The sequence below is a fragment of the Oryx dammah genome, unplaced genomic scaffold (genome assembly GCF_014754425.2).
Source record: "Oryx dammah isolate SB20612 unplaced genomic scaffold, SCBI_Odam_1.1 HiC_scaffold_17, whole genome shotgun sequence".
NCBI classification, from domain to species: Eukaryota; Metazoa; Chordata; class Mammalia; order Artiodactyla; family Bovidae; genus Oryx; species Oryx dammah.
In genome coordinates, this window is record NW_024070201.1 from 30,087,103 (window position 1) to 30,105,478 (window position 18,376).

General features: G+C 49.7%; 1 protein-coding gene across 1 annotated transcript in view; it reads left to right on the forward strand.

The window, feature by feature from the left end:
• The window catches only part of POU2F3 (POU class 2 homeobox 3), an 85,770-nt gene that overhangs the window by 59,033 nt on the left and 8,361 nt on the right, over positions 1-18,376 (forward strand). The window contains exons 4-10 of the mRNA XM_040258184.1: positions 4,806-4,910; positions 6,124-6,226; positions 9,232-9,314; positions 12,053-12,235; positions 12,642-12,783; positions 14,992-15,128; positions 17,103-17,264. Coding sequence (XP_040114118.1) covers positions 4,806-4,910; positions 6,124-6,226; positions 9,232-9,314; positions 12,053-12,235; positions 12,642-12,783; positions 14,992-15,128; positions 17,103-17,264 — 915 coding nt within the window. The remainder of the gene's footprint in view (positions 1-4,805; positions 4,911-6,123; positions 6,227-9,231; positions 9,315-12,052; positions 12,236-12,641; positions 12,784-14,991; positions 15,129-17,102; positions 17,265-18,376) is intronic.

The following is an 18,376-nucleotide window of genomic DNA, read 5'->3' on the forward strand; positions in this document are numbered from 1 at the left end:
TGCACTGGAGGCGGATTCTTTACCACTAACGTACTTGGGAAGCCCATCCTACAAGAGAAGCTACCACAATGGGAAGTCCATGCACTGCGACAAAGAGTAGCCCCCACTCATCACAGCAGAGAAAACCCTCGCACTGCGATGAAGACCCAGCACACCTAATTGAAAAGAAAACACCCACAAAACTGCTTTTTAAAGAAGGTGCATCTAGGCTAGTCTGTCATAGACCTGACTAGACCTCATCCAGTCCATCTCTTCTCCCCGGGCACTTCCCACGGGGACCCAAAAGGGCGGGAGCCTTGGACTCATGGGAAGCAATCAAGAGCCATGGAGAAAGGAGAGTCCTTTGGGCTTTTACAGCCAGCATCTCTTAGGGGACTCTCAGCCTTGTTCATCTGAGTTACCTGCCTGCCCCATTCCACTACTTGGAATGTATTTTTAGAATTGTCCATTAGCAAAATGTTTGTCAACCCTTTTATAGATAAGTTACAAAACAGAAACTCTTCCTCACTGCTCTGGAGAAGTATAGAAGGGGCGGGGGGGAGGGATAAATAACAACCAAAAAAAAAAAAAATCTTGCCTGTAATTGAAGGCAGGTTGGGAGATGTTCACGCTTTGAAATTCTCCTTCTTGTGAAATGTTTATGAAACACTTTCCACAAACGAGTTATGCAACTGGCACTACAGCTTTGATCATTTTCATGGCCAGTGATATATTCATTAGTGTCAGGCTGTTTTCCCCCCCAGGAGAGGGCCATGTGAAATGTCACGGGGAGGGGGCTAAGGCTAAGTACTCCCATGCCCCATCAGATGGTTAACACGGAGGTTCAAGTGTATGTGCGGACCACAGCATCACCTTTTCCATCACCTATAATCTGTTCTCTGTCTCATCCCTGGAAAGTGTGTAGTACTGTTTTGTAGCAAGAGTGCCAGGGGAGGGTCAGAGGACCATTCCCTTGTCAAGGTTTAGCCAGTGTCCTGTTGTGTAACTTTATACCCATCTCTGAAGAACTCCTGGTTTCCATGAGATAGTAAGATAAGCACTTGTCTTCAAACTTTCTGATTGGGAGGTGAAGCTAAGTAAGGAATGTTTGAAGGGTTTCCAGTTCATCATAAAGGGCCCTCTCTTCCCAGAACGAGACTATTTATTGCTTTCTATAGCAGGTGATGTCAGGGAGTTTGCTGGGATCAGAAAAGATAATCACCCATGATACCTCTTTACCTCTCTGGTCACTACCCAAGACTCAGTGTAATACCTTTGCACAGCACAATGGGTGGAGAAGATCCTAAACTAACTAACTGTGTCTAATAGATGGACAGAGTGATCGATGGCCTTGACCGGGCCTTGGTGGCTCATGTCCCCCAGGGATCGTGTCCCCAGGGATCGGTCCATCACAACAGGGCCTGGAGAATTAATCTACTGGCGTGAAAAGATGCTCCAAAGGGACCCTGCAGATGATCTGCACGGTTTCAGGGAGGCTGTGGGTTTGGTGGGGTTTTCACAAGTATGCGGGAAATTGGGTTTTCGTCCAGTTTGCCTCTGGTTCTCACGTTATAAGTCAGTGGGATTGAACAGAAGTCTCTCTATCTCATCGTCCCGATCCACAGCCAACACCCAGTTGCCTGGAAAGGCTCCGGTCTTTTCCATTTTACAGCCGTGAGAGGGATTTTTGGATTTGGAAGGGACTTGATTTCTTAATTTCTTAGCCTCTGAACTCTCAGAGAGTAATCAGAGAAGTGTTCAGGGGGGCGGGAGGGGCATGGGAGGCAGACAGACTTGCTGCTGTGTCTCTCCTCCTCCCAGTCCAGTTCAACTCTTTCTGAGACTCAGTGACCAAAGCGGAGATTTTAGAACTTGTCACAGAAAAAGTCTTCTGCTTTGCTGTCTTTCAAATTGGTTTGTTTAGGACTGCCTTCTTTGGGGTTCACCATCAGCAACTCATATCCAAGGGGTAGTAAATGATGAAAAATGGAAGAATAAGGTGTCAATAAAGCAAAAACTCAGAAGAGTAACACACAGAGTTGTCAGAACACCCCCAGGCCAACACCCAGGGGGATGTTTGGCTATCAGGAACCTCATTTTCAGAAGTGGGAGGTCGGCAGGGCCCCTTAAAGAGCGTGGAGGGCAATTGATCCAGGAAGCAGATGAAAGGGTGCATTTTCTTTTATGATGGCGCTGGTTTCTGAAATTAAGTGTTGCAGGAAGACCTGGCACTGATTCTAACAGATAGCACTCAGGTTGGAGGCAAAGCACATGTTTTCAAGCTCTGTCATAGCTGCACCTTCTTATCTCCCCATTGCGCATAATGAGTCTATAAAGGAACCCTGCCACTTGCCTCCGAGCTGGAGCCCTGCCAAGCTGCCTGCGGTGGTTCCACCAGCGTGCTGTGAGCTCCGATTTTCCATGTTCTCCCTCCATCTCCCTTCCTCCATCCTGTCTCACCTATCCCCACTGGGGATAAGGGATGCCCGGGAGCGCGAGGGGCTGCACAAGAGGCAGGCATGTGGGGAAGGGAGGCTTTGCTTAAGTAAAAGCTCCTCTCTGAGCAAAGCTTGAGCTTGGTGCTGATCTGAAATAAGTAGTTTATCATCTATTTTGAGCTTTCAAAAATCTGCTAACGAATGTTTCCCCGGAGTCTAGGATGTGAAAACTCTAACTTCTGTGGGAAGAACTAGGTCACTGGAGCTTCTTAGATGGAGATGCCAAGTATGGTGGGTGGGGAGAGCTGAAGGGCATTGAGGGTGGGGATGGAGGATGTTCTGGAGATCACTCCTTGGGGGGCAGTGCCTTTGAAGTTTTCTGGATGTCTAACTCTCTGCCCCCACTAGGCTATTTTCTGACACTCTGGCTTCCTCCTCTTTGCTTCCAAGTTTCCAGAATAGTCTCCTTAGGTGAAGAGAGGAAAGACGTACAAAGACCATCGCTAAAAGGACCATCTTCCTATCACTTTTGGTACAAGCAGGGCTTCCCTGGTGCTTTATCTAAGAGCACTGTAGCAACCTGGAGGAGCGAAAGAAAAATCATGTAGAATGGGGAAACCAAGTCTCACAGAGACGAAATGATTGCTCAAGGTTATGTTGTAAACTAGGGTCAGAGTTAGGACTAGAAACAGGTTCTAGCTCCCTGTTCGATGCTTTCCTCACTGTATCCCGATGGAGGATGGGGAGAGAGACTCTGTGTCTTTGAGTCATTTAACACGCATTGGGTTCCCACTAGGTACAAAGTACCATACTTAGGACATGGGCTCCCCCCTTGGTCTGTGTCACCAACAAGATCTTCCTAACTCTCCAACCATAGGGAGTTCTTTCTTTAGTGATCCAAAGCACCATTTCCCACAGCGGTTGAGCACAAGTAGAGCTGTTAGTCTGAACCTTTGACTTGTGTTAAACTAATGCAGACATGAAAGATTCCAGGATGACAGTGATATTCCCAGCATAGACCAAGAAAATGGTTTAAGCCAAGATTCCTATGGACAAGAGCTTCCAGCAGAGCCATACCCACCCCCCGCCCCCACCATGTCTTTTATAAGGTTCTGTCTGGATCCCAAGCTCCCTGCTGTATTATATGAATTCAGAGTCCCTTGCATACTCCCTACCCACCCTCCACCCCTACAATGGACTTTTTGAAAGGCTGCAAGAGGGTAGTTGTTCTCAGGGTGGGAGGAGGGGTGGGCACAGGTAGAACTTCCTGCCCTGCCCTTGGACACCTGGAAAACCCACAGGTGGGTGGTTGGTGCTGCCACTGAAGGGTGGTAGAGGCTGGAGAGAGTGTGGAAACCACCACAGGCCCCTCAGGCTGCAACTTCAGCAGTGACTGTGAGGGAGCATGTCCCCACCTGTAGGGAGACAGGCAAGGTCTGTCACCCAAGCCGCATGGCTAAGGAAGCTGACTGCCAAAGCAACTCAGCTTGCAGAGGGCAGGTTAGTGTAGAAAACATGGGGGAATGGAGGGAAGCTGGTTCCCAGACTTTGGGATTTTGTGGACCAGGAAAATAAAAAACAGAATATAAGGGAGATTGGTAAAGAACTGCCTTTTCCTTTTTTAAAACTTTATAAAGTGGGAGTTTAAAAAATACCATTTAGGGGCCTTCTCTGGTGGCTCAGTGGTAAAGAATCCACCTGCTAATGCAGGAGACATGGGTTTGATCCCTGATCTGGGAAGATCTCACATGCTGTGAAGCAACTAAGCCCGCCACAACCACTGAGCCCTCAAACTGCAACTACTGAAGCCTGTGCACTCTAAAGCCCATGCTCCACAACAAGAGAGGCCCATGCACTGCATCTGGAGAGCAGCCCCTGTTCACCACAACTAGAGAAAAAACCTGCACAGCAGTGGGGGCCCAGCTCAGCCGTAAATAAATAAATAAAATGGAATAAAAATACCATGGAGGAGCACTATCATTTCCAAAAAGAAATTCTAACATGCCACCCCCACGAAAAAAGAATAACAGTCTGAAAGAAATGTTTGAAGTCACTACAAAAATTCCTCATTTTTTGAGTTTTAGTGAGGAAGAACGTATATTGCTGTGCATACCAGCACAGGCCATGGTGTTCAGGAGCAATCAATCCAGGTGGACCTCCCCTCATCTTGAGGACATTTACCCCTGAGAACCTCTCAACCTCTGTCCCTGACCAGCTGCCCTGACCTAAAGGACTCACACAGGCAGGAAAATCAAGTTGCAGCCCAATAGGCACTGCGCGAGTTCTTTGACTCTCGGGGCTTGTTGAACATCTATCTCTCCTGCCTCCGCCTGCCGTCTGCCTGAGGGGTCCTGAACTGATGCTTCTCCTCCCTGCCTCCGCTTACAGATTAAAACTGAGGACCTCAGCGACTCCCTGCTGCAGACTCTCTCTCATCGACCATGCCACCTGAGTCAAGGCCCTGCCATGATGCCCGGAAATCAAATGTCTGGGGTAAATGCCGGCTCAAGTCGGGGAGCCCTAATAGTCTCGGCAGGCCAGTGAGTTTCAGGCGAGCTTCCTGCAAAACGCTTCACCTCTGGACCTGGCTCTCAGTGCATCCAGATCGGGCCAAAGAATCCCATGCAGGGAAACTTGGATGTCTGAGGTGGGGCTAGGGTTACCAGACAATCCTCAGAAAGATGAAGCCTGGTTACTTAGGCAAAGAGGGAGGTCTCCACCTCTCTGGGAGAAAAAGGAGCCTGTCTTGCCAAAATGACAGAGCTCACAGCTATAAGGCTGGGGTCTGCCAGCCATCTTCAGTGGAGCCCCACGATGACAGCTATGGTTACAGAGCACTTCTGTCCCCAATAAGCCCATTCTTCTTCCTCAAGAGTTTGTCATGCTAGAAGGAATAAAGGGGCTCCTGAAATAGTGATGACAAATGTCTGAGAAGGCTGGATGTCCACAGGGTGAGTCCCTGATTTGATATGGATTCCCCCAGGGAAGAATGAGCCGCCCCTTCCCTGGAAATGTTTAAGGATAGAATGTACATTTATTCTTTCACTTCTTTTCATCAAGGATTTACCAAGTCTTTTCTTTGTGCACAGACCTAAGCTCGGTCCTGTGGGGATCACAGACTCCCGTGGGTCCAGATCACAGAGGACTCCCAGGTCCCTGGATATTGGGACTGGTATTTCTCTTTGCGGGGGCTAATGGGAGGAACCCCAAGGGGAAATGGACTTTCTGTTTCATCAAAGTGTTTTTATTAAGAGCAAGTAATGGGCTTCTTCCTCCAGGAATGGTTTAGACCCTGGAAACGGCCAAGATGAAAATGGCTTTTAGTACAATCAAATGGCATGAGATTAAAAAAAAAAATGTGTGTATTGCGTGTCATTTCTAGGGTAAACCTCTGAGAGATGGGTAATACCCACAGTCTGTGTCCTCGGGGCATTATCAGTCTAGCTGGGAGACAGTTCTGACACACACGAAAGTTAAATAACAAGGCAAGGTTAAGTAACAACAGGCTGCAAGGCACGGCTTGACTGAGGGCAGGCGGTGTATCAATAGCAACATTAACGGGGTAGCTGCTATGTGCCAAATACAGGGACACACAGAGGCATAGGGCAAGTTCCCAGTGGATACCCTTGGGACAGACAGGTAGCAGGTAGATGGAGCCCACTCTCTCAGCTTGTAAATTCTATGATGTCTGTGTCGCCCTGCATAGGACATGGCCTCCCTCCACCCACTCCAGCAGCTCGTGCTGGTTCCCGGACACCTACAGTCTGTTTCCCAGTTCCTGCTATCTCAGAGCCAGCCTGGGCAGCAAGGTGAGAACCCTGGGGGTTTTCTATATAGATAAGGGCGGTAAAGGGCTGCTCCTGCTTGCTGGGACCCAAGTGTGGGGTGTGGATGACCAACTCGTGTGGGTGTGTGTGTGCTAAGTCACTTCAGTCGTGTCCAACTCTTGGCATCCCTATGGAGAATCCATGGGATTGTCCAGGCAAGAATACTGGAGTCCGATGCAGTTTCCTTCTCCAGGGGAATCTTCCCCACCCAGGGGTCGAACCCGAGTCTCTTATGTCTCCTGCACAGGCAAGCGGGTTCTTTACCACTAGTGCTACGTTAGGGTTGGTGGGTGATCGGCTTACCCTCTGGTTTTAAGAGCGGCTTATCCAGCTCAGGACCCGAGGAAGGGACCTGGGTTTGCCCTTCAGGTTGAGAATCCTCCTCTTCTCCCCTCTTCCTTAATTTCATGACCAGTTGAGACCGAAAGTAAAGGGTGGCAGAGCCGGGGCAGAGCAAGGAAGGAGGAGCTCTTTGGGAAACACAGTCCCAGTTCCTTGGAAACCTCCCCAGGACTCAGGATGTGGAAACAGACGCCGGCTCTCGGGAAGCTGGAATTCCATTTGTGTGGGGCGGCAGCGCCACCCACAGGCTATGCAGAGCATTCTCGCGTTTCCTCCCACAGGGAAGTTCCTCGCAGAATCTCGTTGGAAAGAGCAAGCAGATTAGAATATTCACAGTAATAACTAACATTTCTTGAGCTTGATATGCCAGGAGTTCTGTGGAGGGATTTTTCTGACATCTTTAAAAATAACCTCGAATGGTAGGTGGTCCTATGAGGTCACCAGTGACCTACTAGAAAGTTCCATAACTGTCAGAAACCCATTTTTTGGGCATTGCATGGTACTGCCTCGCCATCTCCCACCTCCACCAACTAGAGCTGAGAGTGATGAAGTCTAAGCTTTCCTCCACTGTTCAAATCCCAAAGAGAGGCTTTGGAGATCCAGAACCCGACGAAAACACAATCTTGCCTTCTGTCCTTAGCACCTGCCCCAGTGATAGGTATCCTTAGTTTCCAAGACATATCAGTGTTATGATGATGATGAATGAGGACATATGTGAATCTGTGAGTCTCTGCATTCACTAAACAGTATATATCCTATTCCTGGCATAGGAAAGGGAAGATAACAGTAAATTCTATTTCTTTTGAAAAATGGTACTGTGAAACTGGCTCAGGCATATAACCAATGAGGCTAGTGTGTGACACAGAGGGGGAAAACAGTTTAGTATTTGGAATCAGAAAAACTCATTGGTTTAAGAAGGTCACTTACTACCTGGGTCTCCTTGAGAACCTTACCTGACCTCTCTGAGATTCCTTTTTCTTCTCCCTAAAAATGGAATCATAGTAAAACTCTGCCTCACAAGGTTACTGAGAGTTATTTGAAATAATGCATGTGAGAGGGCTTTGTACATTTCAAAATGCAACGTAAATGTCAGATCACTGTTGGTACTCATGCCTCTGACTCTCAGTACAGGGTTCTTTATAGGAGCTTTCTTGCTTATGTATTTTTAAACTTTATTATTATTTTTTAAAAAAACATTTTATTTTGTGTTGGGATATAACCAGTTAACAATGTTATGATGTTTCCAGTGAACAATGAAGGGACTCAGCCATACATACACAGGTATCCATTCTCCCCTGAACTCCCCTCCCATCCAGGCTGCCACAAAACACTGAGCAGAGTACGCTGTGCTAGACAGTAGGTCCTTGTTAGGTATCCATTTTAAATACAGTGGTGTGTGCATGTCCACCCCAAACTCCCTATCTGTCCCTTCCCCCCCATTATTCCTCAAGCAACCATAAGTTTGTTCTCTAAGCCACTGAGTCTCTTTCTGTTTTGTAAATAAGTTCATTTGTCTCAGGTAAATCACTTCTCCTCATATTCCATGTATAAAGAATGTCATAGGATAGTTCTTCTCTATCTGACCGTCACTCAGTATGAGCGTCTCTAGGTCCATTCATGTTGCTGCAAATTTGCCTATGTAGTTTACTTTTCTTGCCTATGTATTTTAATAAGGAGAAATTAAGCCTTCAGGGTCTCTGTTGTCCCTAAGCTGTTCTGGGTCACTGATGTGTAGCATCTCTTCATTCTGAAGAGTACAGTGTTCAGCCTCAGTAGATGCTACACGTCAGTGACCCAGAACACCTTAGGGACAACAGAGACCCCAAGGTTCTTCTCTGTGCTGAGTGCATGGGGTGACCTGCCCCGTCACGTGCTTTGGTAGTCGGATGGCTCCATTCCCATAAGGAGAGTGACAGTTCCTGGCTGTGGCTCTTCTTAGAGGGAGGCCATTGTCATGACCCCCAACCAGGCAGAGCGCTTCATGGACAGTTTTCCTGGAGCAAGAAGGAGGAAGCAGACCTCAGGCAGTGTGAACAAGCAGGTAGAGTCCATACCACCAGAGAGAGTTGCCGGAAGCTTGGCCTGGGCGCTTCCCTTCTTTCTCTTAGCCCTTCCTCCCAAGTGTACAATGTCTGGGTCTGGCCAAGAGCCTCTGGCACTTGTCTGCTGCCCTTTAGAGCTGTATTGCTCTGTTCCTTTGACCTGGCATCTTTGCAGATGTGGCTAGGCCTCTCTAGCCATCCCAGCTACTTCTGCAGGCAAAACGAAAACCCTCAGCCCCAGCTTGAATTCTGAGTAGTCACCCCCCTCATTTCCTTTCCACCTTGGGTTTCTTCAGGCCTGGTTATCAGATCCCAGAGCTGGTTTCCTTGACCCTCCTCAGCCTTTGTACCACTCCAGGCAGGCAGGCAAGCAGAAGGACTGGTTTGGGGACTGCTGTTTACATCTGTTTATCCCCATGTCTGCTTCACCTCCACCTGTGTGTGGCAATCCTAACAGTGCCCGTGGGGGCCTCTCCTCAGGGCTCCATTGGGGGTTGGGGGGATTAGGTAGCAGGAGGGTGGGGACAGTTATCAGGTAGAGCATGTCTTTCAGCTGGCCTGGATTTTATGCGTTTGTTTCTTTGTTCTTCCCCTTTCACCCAGGTCTGCAGCCAAATCTTCTCCCCTTTCCGCAGCAACAGAGCTCGCTCCTCCTCCCGCAGACGGGGCCTGGCCTCACATCCCAGGTAAACATGCATACTCCTCCTGTCCCCTCTAGGAACTTCTCAGCTCTTGATGGAGTTAAGCTCCCTGGTTTCTCCCTCTGGGGAGAGTGAATAGCAAGGGATTGTCCCCATTGACAAAGAGGAGGAAATTCAAGCCACATTCGGAGGAAATGAGTTGACCCAGTGTCACTCGTGGAGCCAGAATTAAAAGCCAGATATTCCAGCTCCTGGGCTAGCCTGCTCTGGATGCATGCATTCCAGTCCATCCCTGATCAGGCCCCTGCATCAGTCCTCTGCAGGGCTCAGCTAACTTTCCAGGGACACCAAAGTTACTGCCAGCCCTCCTGGTATTCTCAAGTCCCAAGGGGGAGACCAGAGATCCACAGGCTTGATGTCAGGAGAACACCAAGACGGGGTCTCTCATCTCTGGGCCTCTCTTAAGAATCACTCTTTGAGGGACTTCCCTGGTGGTCCAGGGAACCACCACCAGGGAACTCTGCACTTCCACTTCAGGGAGCACAGATTCGATCCCTGGTCAGGAAACAGATTTCGTGTGCCACATGCCAGGGCAAAATATATATATATAGGCTTCTGTAGTGGACAGGTGCCTGGGTTAGGTGGACTGAGGTCTGCAAGAGGGCCCTTTGCAGAGCTGCCCTGGCGCCCCACAGCACCTGTTTGCCGGTGGGGAATGTGGCTTGGCCAGAGCAGCTGGAGTTACATCAGAGCTGCCACCCCTCCCCCTCATTTAGCTGCCCCTGTGCAGTTAACCCCTGCACCACTGCATGAGATGGCTCTGCAGAATCCAACGTGTATAAGAGCTGGGAACAACTGCAGAGATCCTAATCCCTTCTCTGTGCTAAGATCCCCGTGGATTGCCCCAAATGGCAACCCACTCCAGTACTCTTGCCTAGAAAATTCCATGGATGGAGGAGCCTGGTGGGCTACAGTCCATGGAGTGGCAAAGAGTCGGACACGACTGAGCGACTTCACTTCACTTTACAGTGCGGGAGTCCACTGAACTTCTAGAAGAGCCGAGGGTGCCACCTAGTGGCCAAGAGAAACAAGGACACCAGTGTCCTAAGCTCTCAGACCTCTTCCTTACTGCTGGCAGAATCTCATCACCACAGACTTAGATCTGGAATAAATCTTAGCAGGTTCTGAAGATCAACTCATATGACTTATAACACAAGAGCCAGGTGAGACCAGAAGCAGAAAGACTGTTTGGAAGATTATTAAGATCATCCTGAGGCAGCAGTAAAGAGACCTGCTTAGAGTGGTAGCAATAAGGGTAGAAGATGAGATGGTTAGATAGCATCACTGACTCAATGGACATGAGTTTGAGCAAACACCAAGATACAGTGAAGGATAGGGAAGCCTGGTGTGCTGCAGTCCGTGGGGTCAAAGAGTCAGACATGACTTAGTAACTGAACAACAGTAAGGGCAGAAAGGAGGGGCTGACAGAGGATGTGGGGGAAGCTGACTCAAAGCAATTCTGCAGCTGATTGGATGTGAAGGAGGGAGATAGGCTCTTTCCTGAGGGTCTGGTCTGCGCCACCCAGTCTCCCACTGAAAAGGTTCAAAGCCTAATGGTTTCAAATCATTCTGTTTTAAAAGAGCCTCCCTCGAGGAAAAGAGCCCTTAACTTTTCTCTGGTTACCACAAGGTTGCCTGTCTGAATGGGAGGCCTGAAGAAAAGACGAAAAACCCCAGTCTTGGAAAGGAGTAAACTGGGAAGGAAAAGAGTGGACTTAGGCCACTTCATCCACACGGGTAGCAGCCGCTGCCCTGGATACAAGCCCCTGAGGACCCCAAGCCTGGGCTCCATTCCTTTTTCATGGACGAGTTGGATTTACTCCTGACCCCAGTAGGCATAAATTGGATTCCAGGTATAAGAGTCTGTTCTATGAAAATAAACTAAAGAAAGAACATCTCCTGGCAACCATGATTGTGATCAAGGGGCACTTGGATAGTAGTGGAATACCTTTGATTTTAAAAAAAAGAAGAGCAGAAAGCAAAATATTCTCACAAAAGAAAATGATGGTTTAGAAAGTAAAATAGTGGTCACGAGAGTTTGGAATTTTATGGAAATTCCATTAACATAATGAGTCTCAGATGCCCTCCGTTATCTTCAGTTAATGCCTGTTGAACAGCTCGGTCACTTTGCTTTGTGGAAAAGAACAGACAAGACAGACAACCTTTCCCTTATCCTATTTTGAGATTTGTTTTGGGATCTTTGTAGACAACCCTGCTAGCTCCTTTTATGGTGGAAAACTGAAAGGAGGAAGTTACCTGCTCAGAGTCAAACTGTGAGTCATAGGTTAAAACCCAGGAAGGCCACCGCCCTGCCCCACACTCCCGCTGTTTCCGCGCCAGCTACTCCGCTGGGCCCTTCACGTTGTTGTTGTTTGGTCGCTAAGTCATGTCTGAGCGGCCTCGTGGACTGTAGCCCGTCAGGCTCCTCTGTCCATGGGATTCTCCAGGCAAGTATACTGGAGTGGGTTGCCATTTCCTTCTCCAGGGGATCTTCCCAACCCAGGGATCAAACCCACATCTCCTGCGTTGGCAGGGATTCTTTACCACTGAGCCACCAGGGAAGCCCAGTCCCTTCACAGAAACTCCGATTTCCACTTCCACAACAATGAAATAATAGGAATCTAACCTGTTAGCCTCTAAGCGGGCCTTTAGTGCAAAAAACTCAGAGAATGCCATTTCATCTGTTGACTATTTGTGGGTGAGCTTGGTGTGTCTCCTCTTAGGCAGTTGGGCGCCCTGGGCTACCAGGATCTTCTTTAGAACCCCATCTGGAAGCATCTCAGCATCTCCCGGTGCCCAAGCATCTCCCCAGTGCTGGAGGAGCTGATGAGCCCAGTGACCTGGAGGAGCTGGAGAAGTTTGCCAAGACCTTTAAGCAGAGGCGCATTAAGCTGGGCTTCACACAGGTTTGGTTTGGGACTGGGGAGGTGGAAGAACTTGGGCTGAATAGAGACTGGACTTCCTAAGTGTAGGTTTAAGAGCACCTCAAACTCATGGTGTTTGGGACAAACCCACTATACATCTGTGTCCCCTAACAATGCGGCACAGTTGCCATTGGTGGGGAAGCCGGGGACCCTGCTGGTGGAGGGGGCAAGGAATGAGAGCCAGGCCAGGGGCAAGGCACAGACCACTCAGAGTCTAAGAAGAGAAGTAACCAGGTTTCCATCTTAGAGGAAGAAACCTGGAAGGGAGCCAGGGTGATGGGTGGGAGCGCTAAAGGTGTGGCGAGGAGCTAGGATGGGGGGGGGGATGTGGACAAAGGGGAGAAGGGACCTGTCAATCAAGTTCCTCCCTCTCCACCCCTACGTGCAGGGAGATGTGGGTCTGGCCATGGGAAAGCTGTATGGAAACGACTTCAGCCAGACAACTATCTCACGATTTGAGGCCCTCAATCTGAGCTTCAAGAACATGTGCAAGCTCAAGCCGCTGCTGGAGAAGTGGCTGAACGATGCAGGTAGGCCTTGGGGACATGACGATGGATGGTGCCTTAGAGCAGTGGTCCCCAACCTTTTAGGCTCCAGGGACTGGTTTTCCCGGAAGACAATTTTTTCACAGACCCAGGGTTGAAGAGTGGTTTTGGCTGATTCAAGCGCGTTGCATGTATTGTGCACTTTATGTCTATTATGATTACATCAGCTCCACCTCAGGTCATCAGGCATTAGATCCCAGAGGTGGGGGACTCCTGCCTTCGAAGGTCTGCAGAAAGGGGCTGGTGACTGGTCTATGCTGGGGCTTTCAGTGGTCAGTGCACAAGGCCCTTTCCTCTCCTCCTGAGTCTGGAACCAACAGGAAAAGAGGACACCCGGGACAGGCTAATAGAGATGAAGATGTCAGCTTCATTATGGAAAAAGCCATGGAGGACATGGCTTTAGGTCTGTGGCCACGAAGACTTTCCCCATTCTATTCCCTACTCCAGACCTGCCTGGCCTCACCACAGGACTGCTCACCAGAGACAAAGGTGGGGTCTGCAGAGCCAACACACCCAGACTACTGTCTGGACTGTGTCTAGAGCAGGGGGATAGGGAAGGGGGCTCTCCAGGGTCTCATGGCTGGGAGGAGGAGGCAACAGGCACAACAAAAGATCTTTATCTAGCTAATTCTTGAGTAGGTTTTCGGAGGACAGCAAGTTACTGAAAGCTAGACTGGTTGGGAGAAGGAAATGGCAACCCACTCCAGTGTTCTTGCCTGGAGAATCCCAGGGACAGAGGAGCCTGGTGGGCTGTCATCTGTGGGGTCGCACAGAGTCGGACACGACTGAAGCGACTTCGCAGCAGCAGCAGCAGACTGGTTGGGAAAGCGTTCCAGCAGGAGTGGGGTTTGCAGGAGGATTCAGTCAGGCATGGTGGCCATGGAGGCAATTCCAGGAGGCCCAGGGTATAAGCCAAGGGCAAAACATTTGGAATAATGAATGGAAGAGTTTGGTGTCAGGGGACAGCGCGGGACAGGGCTCTTAACCACAGCATTAGCAGCATCTTGGGACAGATAATACTTTTTCATGGAAGCTGTCCCCTGAATTATAGGCTATTTAGCAGCATCCTTGGTCTCTACACACTAGATGCCCGCCCCCTGTTGTAACATCCAAAATGCCACGAGATAGTGCCAGACGTCCCTGGGGGAAGGATGGGGTTAGTTCAAAGTCATCCCAGGGTGAGAACCATTGGTCTTGGTGGAGAGGGAGGAGCAGAGCCAGTGGTGGGGCTGGGCTCTAGTCTGTAGATAGTGTGGGTTAATGGTTACTACGGGGCTTCCCTGGTGGCTCAGATGGTAAAGATTCTGCCTACAATGCAGGAGACCCGGGGTTTGATCCCTGGGTCATGAAGATACCCTGGAGAAGGGCATGGCAACCCACTCCAGTATTCTTACCTGGAGACTCCCACGGACAGAGGAGCCTGGCAGGCTACAGTCCACGGTGTCACAAGCAGACAGGCATGACTGAGTGACTAACACTTCACTTCCCAGTGGTTACTATGGAGAAAGAGGAGAGTGGGAGATGGGCAGCCGAGGGTGGGGCCCTCTTGGAAGTCCTTCCACATGGAAACAAGGGAAGAGGTAAGGAAGCGTCCCCACCAGGCTGCCCTTTTGGCAGGTTTGACTGGGGCGCTGAACTGAGATGACCAGAGAGAGTCTTAGGATCTTTGGGAAAGGACCTTGCAGATCTCTTCTGGCGTGACTCCTGTCTGCGCCTGAATGCTTCTGGAGGGCCCTCCCAGTTGACCCCTCACACCACCTCAGCTGCAGCACTCACGCTGCCAAGGAAGTGGCCTCACACCAGCCTCCGGCCGCCAAGGGCCATTGCTTTTAGTTCAAAACCCCAGTTCCCGTTTCCCTCAGGATTCACATCCAGGCCTCCTTGTAAAAGACAGACCCGTGAGTGCCACTTGGAGCCCTGCCCTCACCCACTCACACCCACACATGCCGCTGATGTCTGGGTGTCCCTGAACCATGACCGCAAACACTGGAGGCACCGAGGTGGGAGGCGTGGAGGACCTTTGCCTGGAGCAGCGAGGAGAAGCAGGATGCTCCGGCTGTTCCTGCTCCCCTGCGGGGGGAGGTGCCGCGGACCTGCGCGGGGAGGGGCCGCGGACCTCACGTCCAGGGAGACAGAGCCTGCACAGGCTGCCTTCCTCTCTCTGAGCCTCCTCTCCTCTCCCGCTCCACGCAGAATCCTCCCCATCGGACCCCTCCATGAGCACCCCCAACTCTTACCCCGCCCTCAGCGAGGTGTTCGGGAGGAAGAGGAAGAAGCGGACCAGCATCGAGACCAACATCCGTCTGACTCTGGAGAAAAGATTTCAAGATGTGAGCAGATCCTTGGGGTGGGGGCAAGTGGGCTGACTTGCACAGGAGGGTGAGCATACACGCACAGGTCCTTTGGCACCACCCCTGAGCCACCCAACACCTGCCCTGGGAAAGGGTCAGAAAACAGAGACCTGCTCCTTCTCCAGGCGTTTGAGTGACAGGCTGGGTTCCAGAAACTTCCTCCCCTACAGACCCTGCTGGCTCTGACCTCTATTTGGTACCCATGATCCCTTGAGCCGAGAGATTTAGACTGGGATCTAGAATCTTAGTGGAGAGGATTGTATCTGTATCCAGTTGAGATACAGGAAGCAAAGCCAGGACATTGTGTATATATTCTTTACCTTCCTCACATTGCTTTGTATTTTTCAAATTATATACATAAAATAAATACTCATTGTAAAGAATTTGGAAAATGCAGGAAAGTAGGAAAAAATTCACCACCAAATGTCATCTATGTATGTCCTTCTATTTCTTTCTTCTGCATACACTTGCTTCTCTGGTGGCTCAGATGGTAAAGAATCTGCCTGCAATGCAGGAGACCTGGGTTCAATCCCTGGGTCGGGAAGATCCCCTGGAGAAGGAGATGACAACCCACTCCAGTATTGTTGGCCTGGAGAATTCCATGGACAGAGGAGCCTGACAGGCTACAGTCCAGGGAATTGTAAAGAATCGGACATGACTGAGTGACTAACACTTTCACTTCACATACACTTAAATATTTGTGATCATATTACATACACACATTGTTTTGAACTTGCAGCAAAAGTGTATTCTGGAGTCAATATGTGGAAGCTAATAATACCAGTTATGTGCCCCATGGGAGCTGGGGAAGAGAAGAGGGATAAACATGTGTGGCCTAAAGAGCCTTTAATCAGGGTCCCTTAGGGACCGGCCTTCAGAGTTTCCATCCACACTGCTCAGGTCCCTCAAGGATGTGCCTGTGGCCTCGTTCTGCCTTGCAGGCCCCAGGCCTCCAGGACTGCTGCCTCCCCAGCAGATTCCCCCATGCATGTGACTGAGGACGTGATGGCTGCGTCCTGCTGGCAGGATGATGAGAGCTGGCTTTTCCTTTTGCTGAAGTTTCTCAGAGCAGCAAGAGTAAGGGAGGCTGTAGAAAGGAGAGAAAGGGGGGCTAAGATCAAAGATTGAGTTGAGAGTGGAAGTGGTCAAAACAAAGGAGTGATGGATATATATGTATATATATTTGAGTGTGTATACAAATGTATGGGCTTCCCTGGTGACTCAGTGGGAAAGAATCCACCTGCCAATGCAGGAGACATAGAGATGCAGGTTCAGCCCCCGGGTTGGGAAGATCCCATGGAGAAGGAAATGGTAACCCACTGCAGTACTCTTGCCTGGGAAATCCATGGACAGAAGAGCCTGGCAGGCTACAGTCCATGGAGCCGCAAAGAGTCAGACACAACTTATCGACTAACACACACACACACACACACAAGCTTATATCCTCTATAGTCTTGATAGGTCCACATGTTTTAACTATCATTTCCTATTCTGAGGTAGGCAGGAAGAAACCAGCTGAGAGAAGGTTTCCTCAGATTATGAGGAAAGAGGGGAACATGGGTTCTGGGGATTCTGCCTGCCCCACCAACCTCATCAGCTTCTTTATTCAGAACTTCTCCTGGAGAAGAAGTGAGAGGAGAGCCTCCACCCTGTGTCAGGCCCTGCACTTGGCAGTTGACACACATTTCCTCCTTCAGTCTCCACAATAATCCTATACAGTGGTCATTATTACTCTCCTTTCATAGATGGTAAGACTGAGGCTCAGAGAGGTTCGGAAAGTTTCCTGAGGCCACAGAGTAAGGGCTAAAACCGCTATTCCATCTTAGGTCTGATTCTAAAGCTTTTGCTCCATCTGTTGTTCTGCCCTGCTTCCTGGAACCTCTCTCCCCCACCTTCGGTTCTTGGTCCTGTTCCCTTCTCCTCCTGATGACTCTGCCCCTTTGGTTTCTGTAGAACCCCAAACCCAGCTCTGAGGAGATCTCCATGATTGCAGAGCAGTTGTCCATGGAGAAGGAGGTGGTGAGGGTCTGGTTTTGCAACCGACGACAAAAGGAGAAGCGAATCAACTGCCCTGTGGCCACACCCATCAAATCACCCATGTACAGTTCCCGGCTGGTGAGTGGCCAGGAGCCAAACTGCCTGCCAAGCACTGGGGGAGATGAAGCCTGGAGGGCCAAGAATCTTCCCCATCCTAAGGAAGATGGGGGTGGGGGAGTAGGGAGCAAATGAATAAGCAAAGAGATACTATATATCAAATATATATACTATAAAGTAGAGTAAAGAGGAATAAGGAGATAGAATGTGATTGTAAGGAGCTGATGTGTCAGTAGAGGGATGAGAGAAGGCCTCTCTGATAAAGTGAGATTTTATCAGGGATCTAAGTATTGAAAGGGAATGAAATATAAATATCTGGAGGAAAGAGTTGTTCCAGGTAGTGGGACCAGAAAATGAGAAGGCCTGGCATGTTTGAGGAACAGCACGGAAGCCAGTGTCACCAGGGCAGAGCAAGGAAGGAGGTGAGGAGCGGGAGATGAAGGCAGAGAAGTGACAGGAAAGGAATTCACCAAGGAAAGGTCTCAGAGGCCATCAAAGGACCCTGGCCTTCATCTTAAGTGAAATAAGATACCACTAGAGAGCTGCCACGGGCTGCCATTTGGAGATTAATCTGTGTGGAAGCAGGATACCATCTGAGAGAGGTACAACAATCAGGCTTCGAGGGGGGGAAGCTGGGGCGAGGGTGGAGGGCATGGTGGGGGAGATGTGGTTGGCCTCTAAATGGATCTCCACCATGAAGCCAACAATGTGTGCCCTTAGCTCAGACAGGAAGTATGAAAAATGAAGCCAAGATGACCTCAGCGGTTCTCACCTGAGTCACAGACTGGAAGGTGTTGCCATTTTCTGAGATCGTAAAGACTGTAGAGGAACAGGTTTGAAGGGTAAGGAGGGAGCAGAGAATTTACAGCTGGTTATATTAAGGTAGACTTAACGTCCTAGGCATCCAAGAGAAAGTGTCAAGTAGATGGTTATGTCTAGGAATCTAGAGTGCAAGGGGAGAAGTCAGGGCTGGGAGAAGTTCAGGCAGACTGGGAGGCCTGGAGGGTAGAAAATATCTTCTCCATCCCTGGGATTGATGAAGGTTGAAGATTAAGGGAAGTGGGGATAATGGTGTTGTCCCCATGTTTCTAGCACTCAAGGGTGGCTGAAATCCAGCCTCGTCCTGGCATATT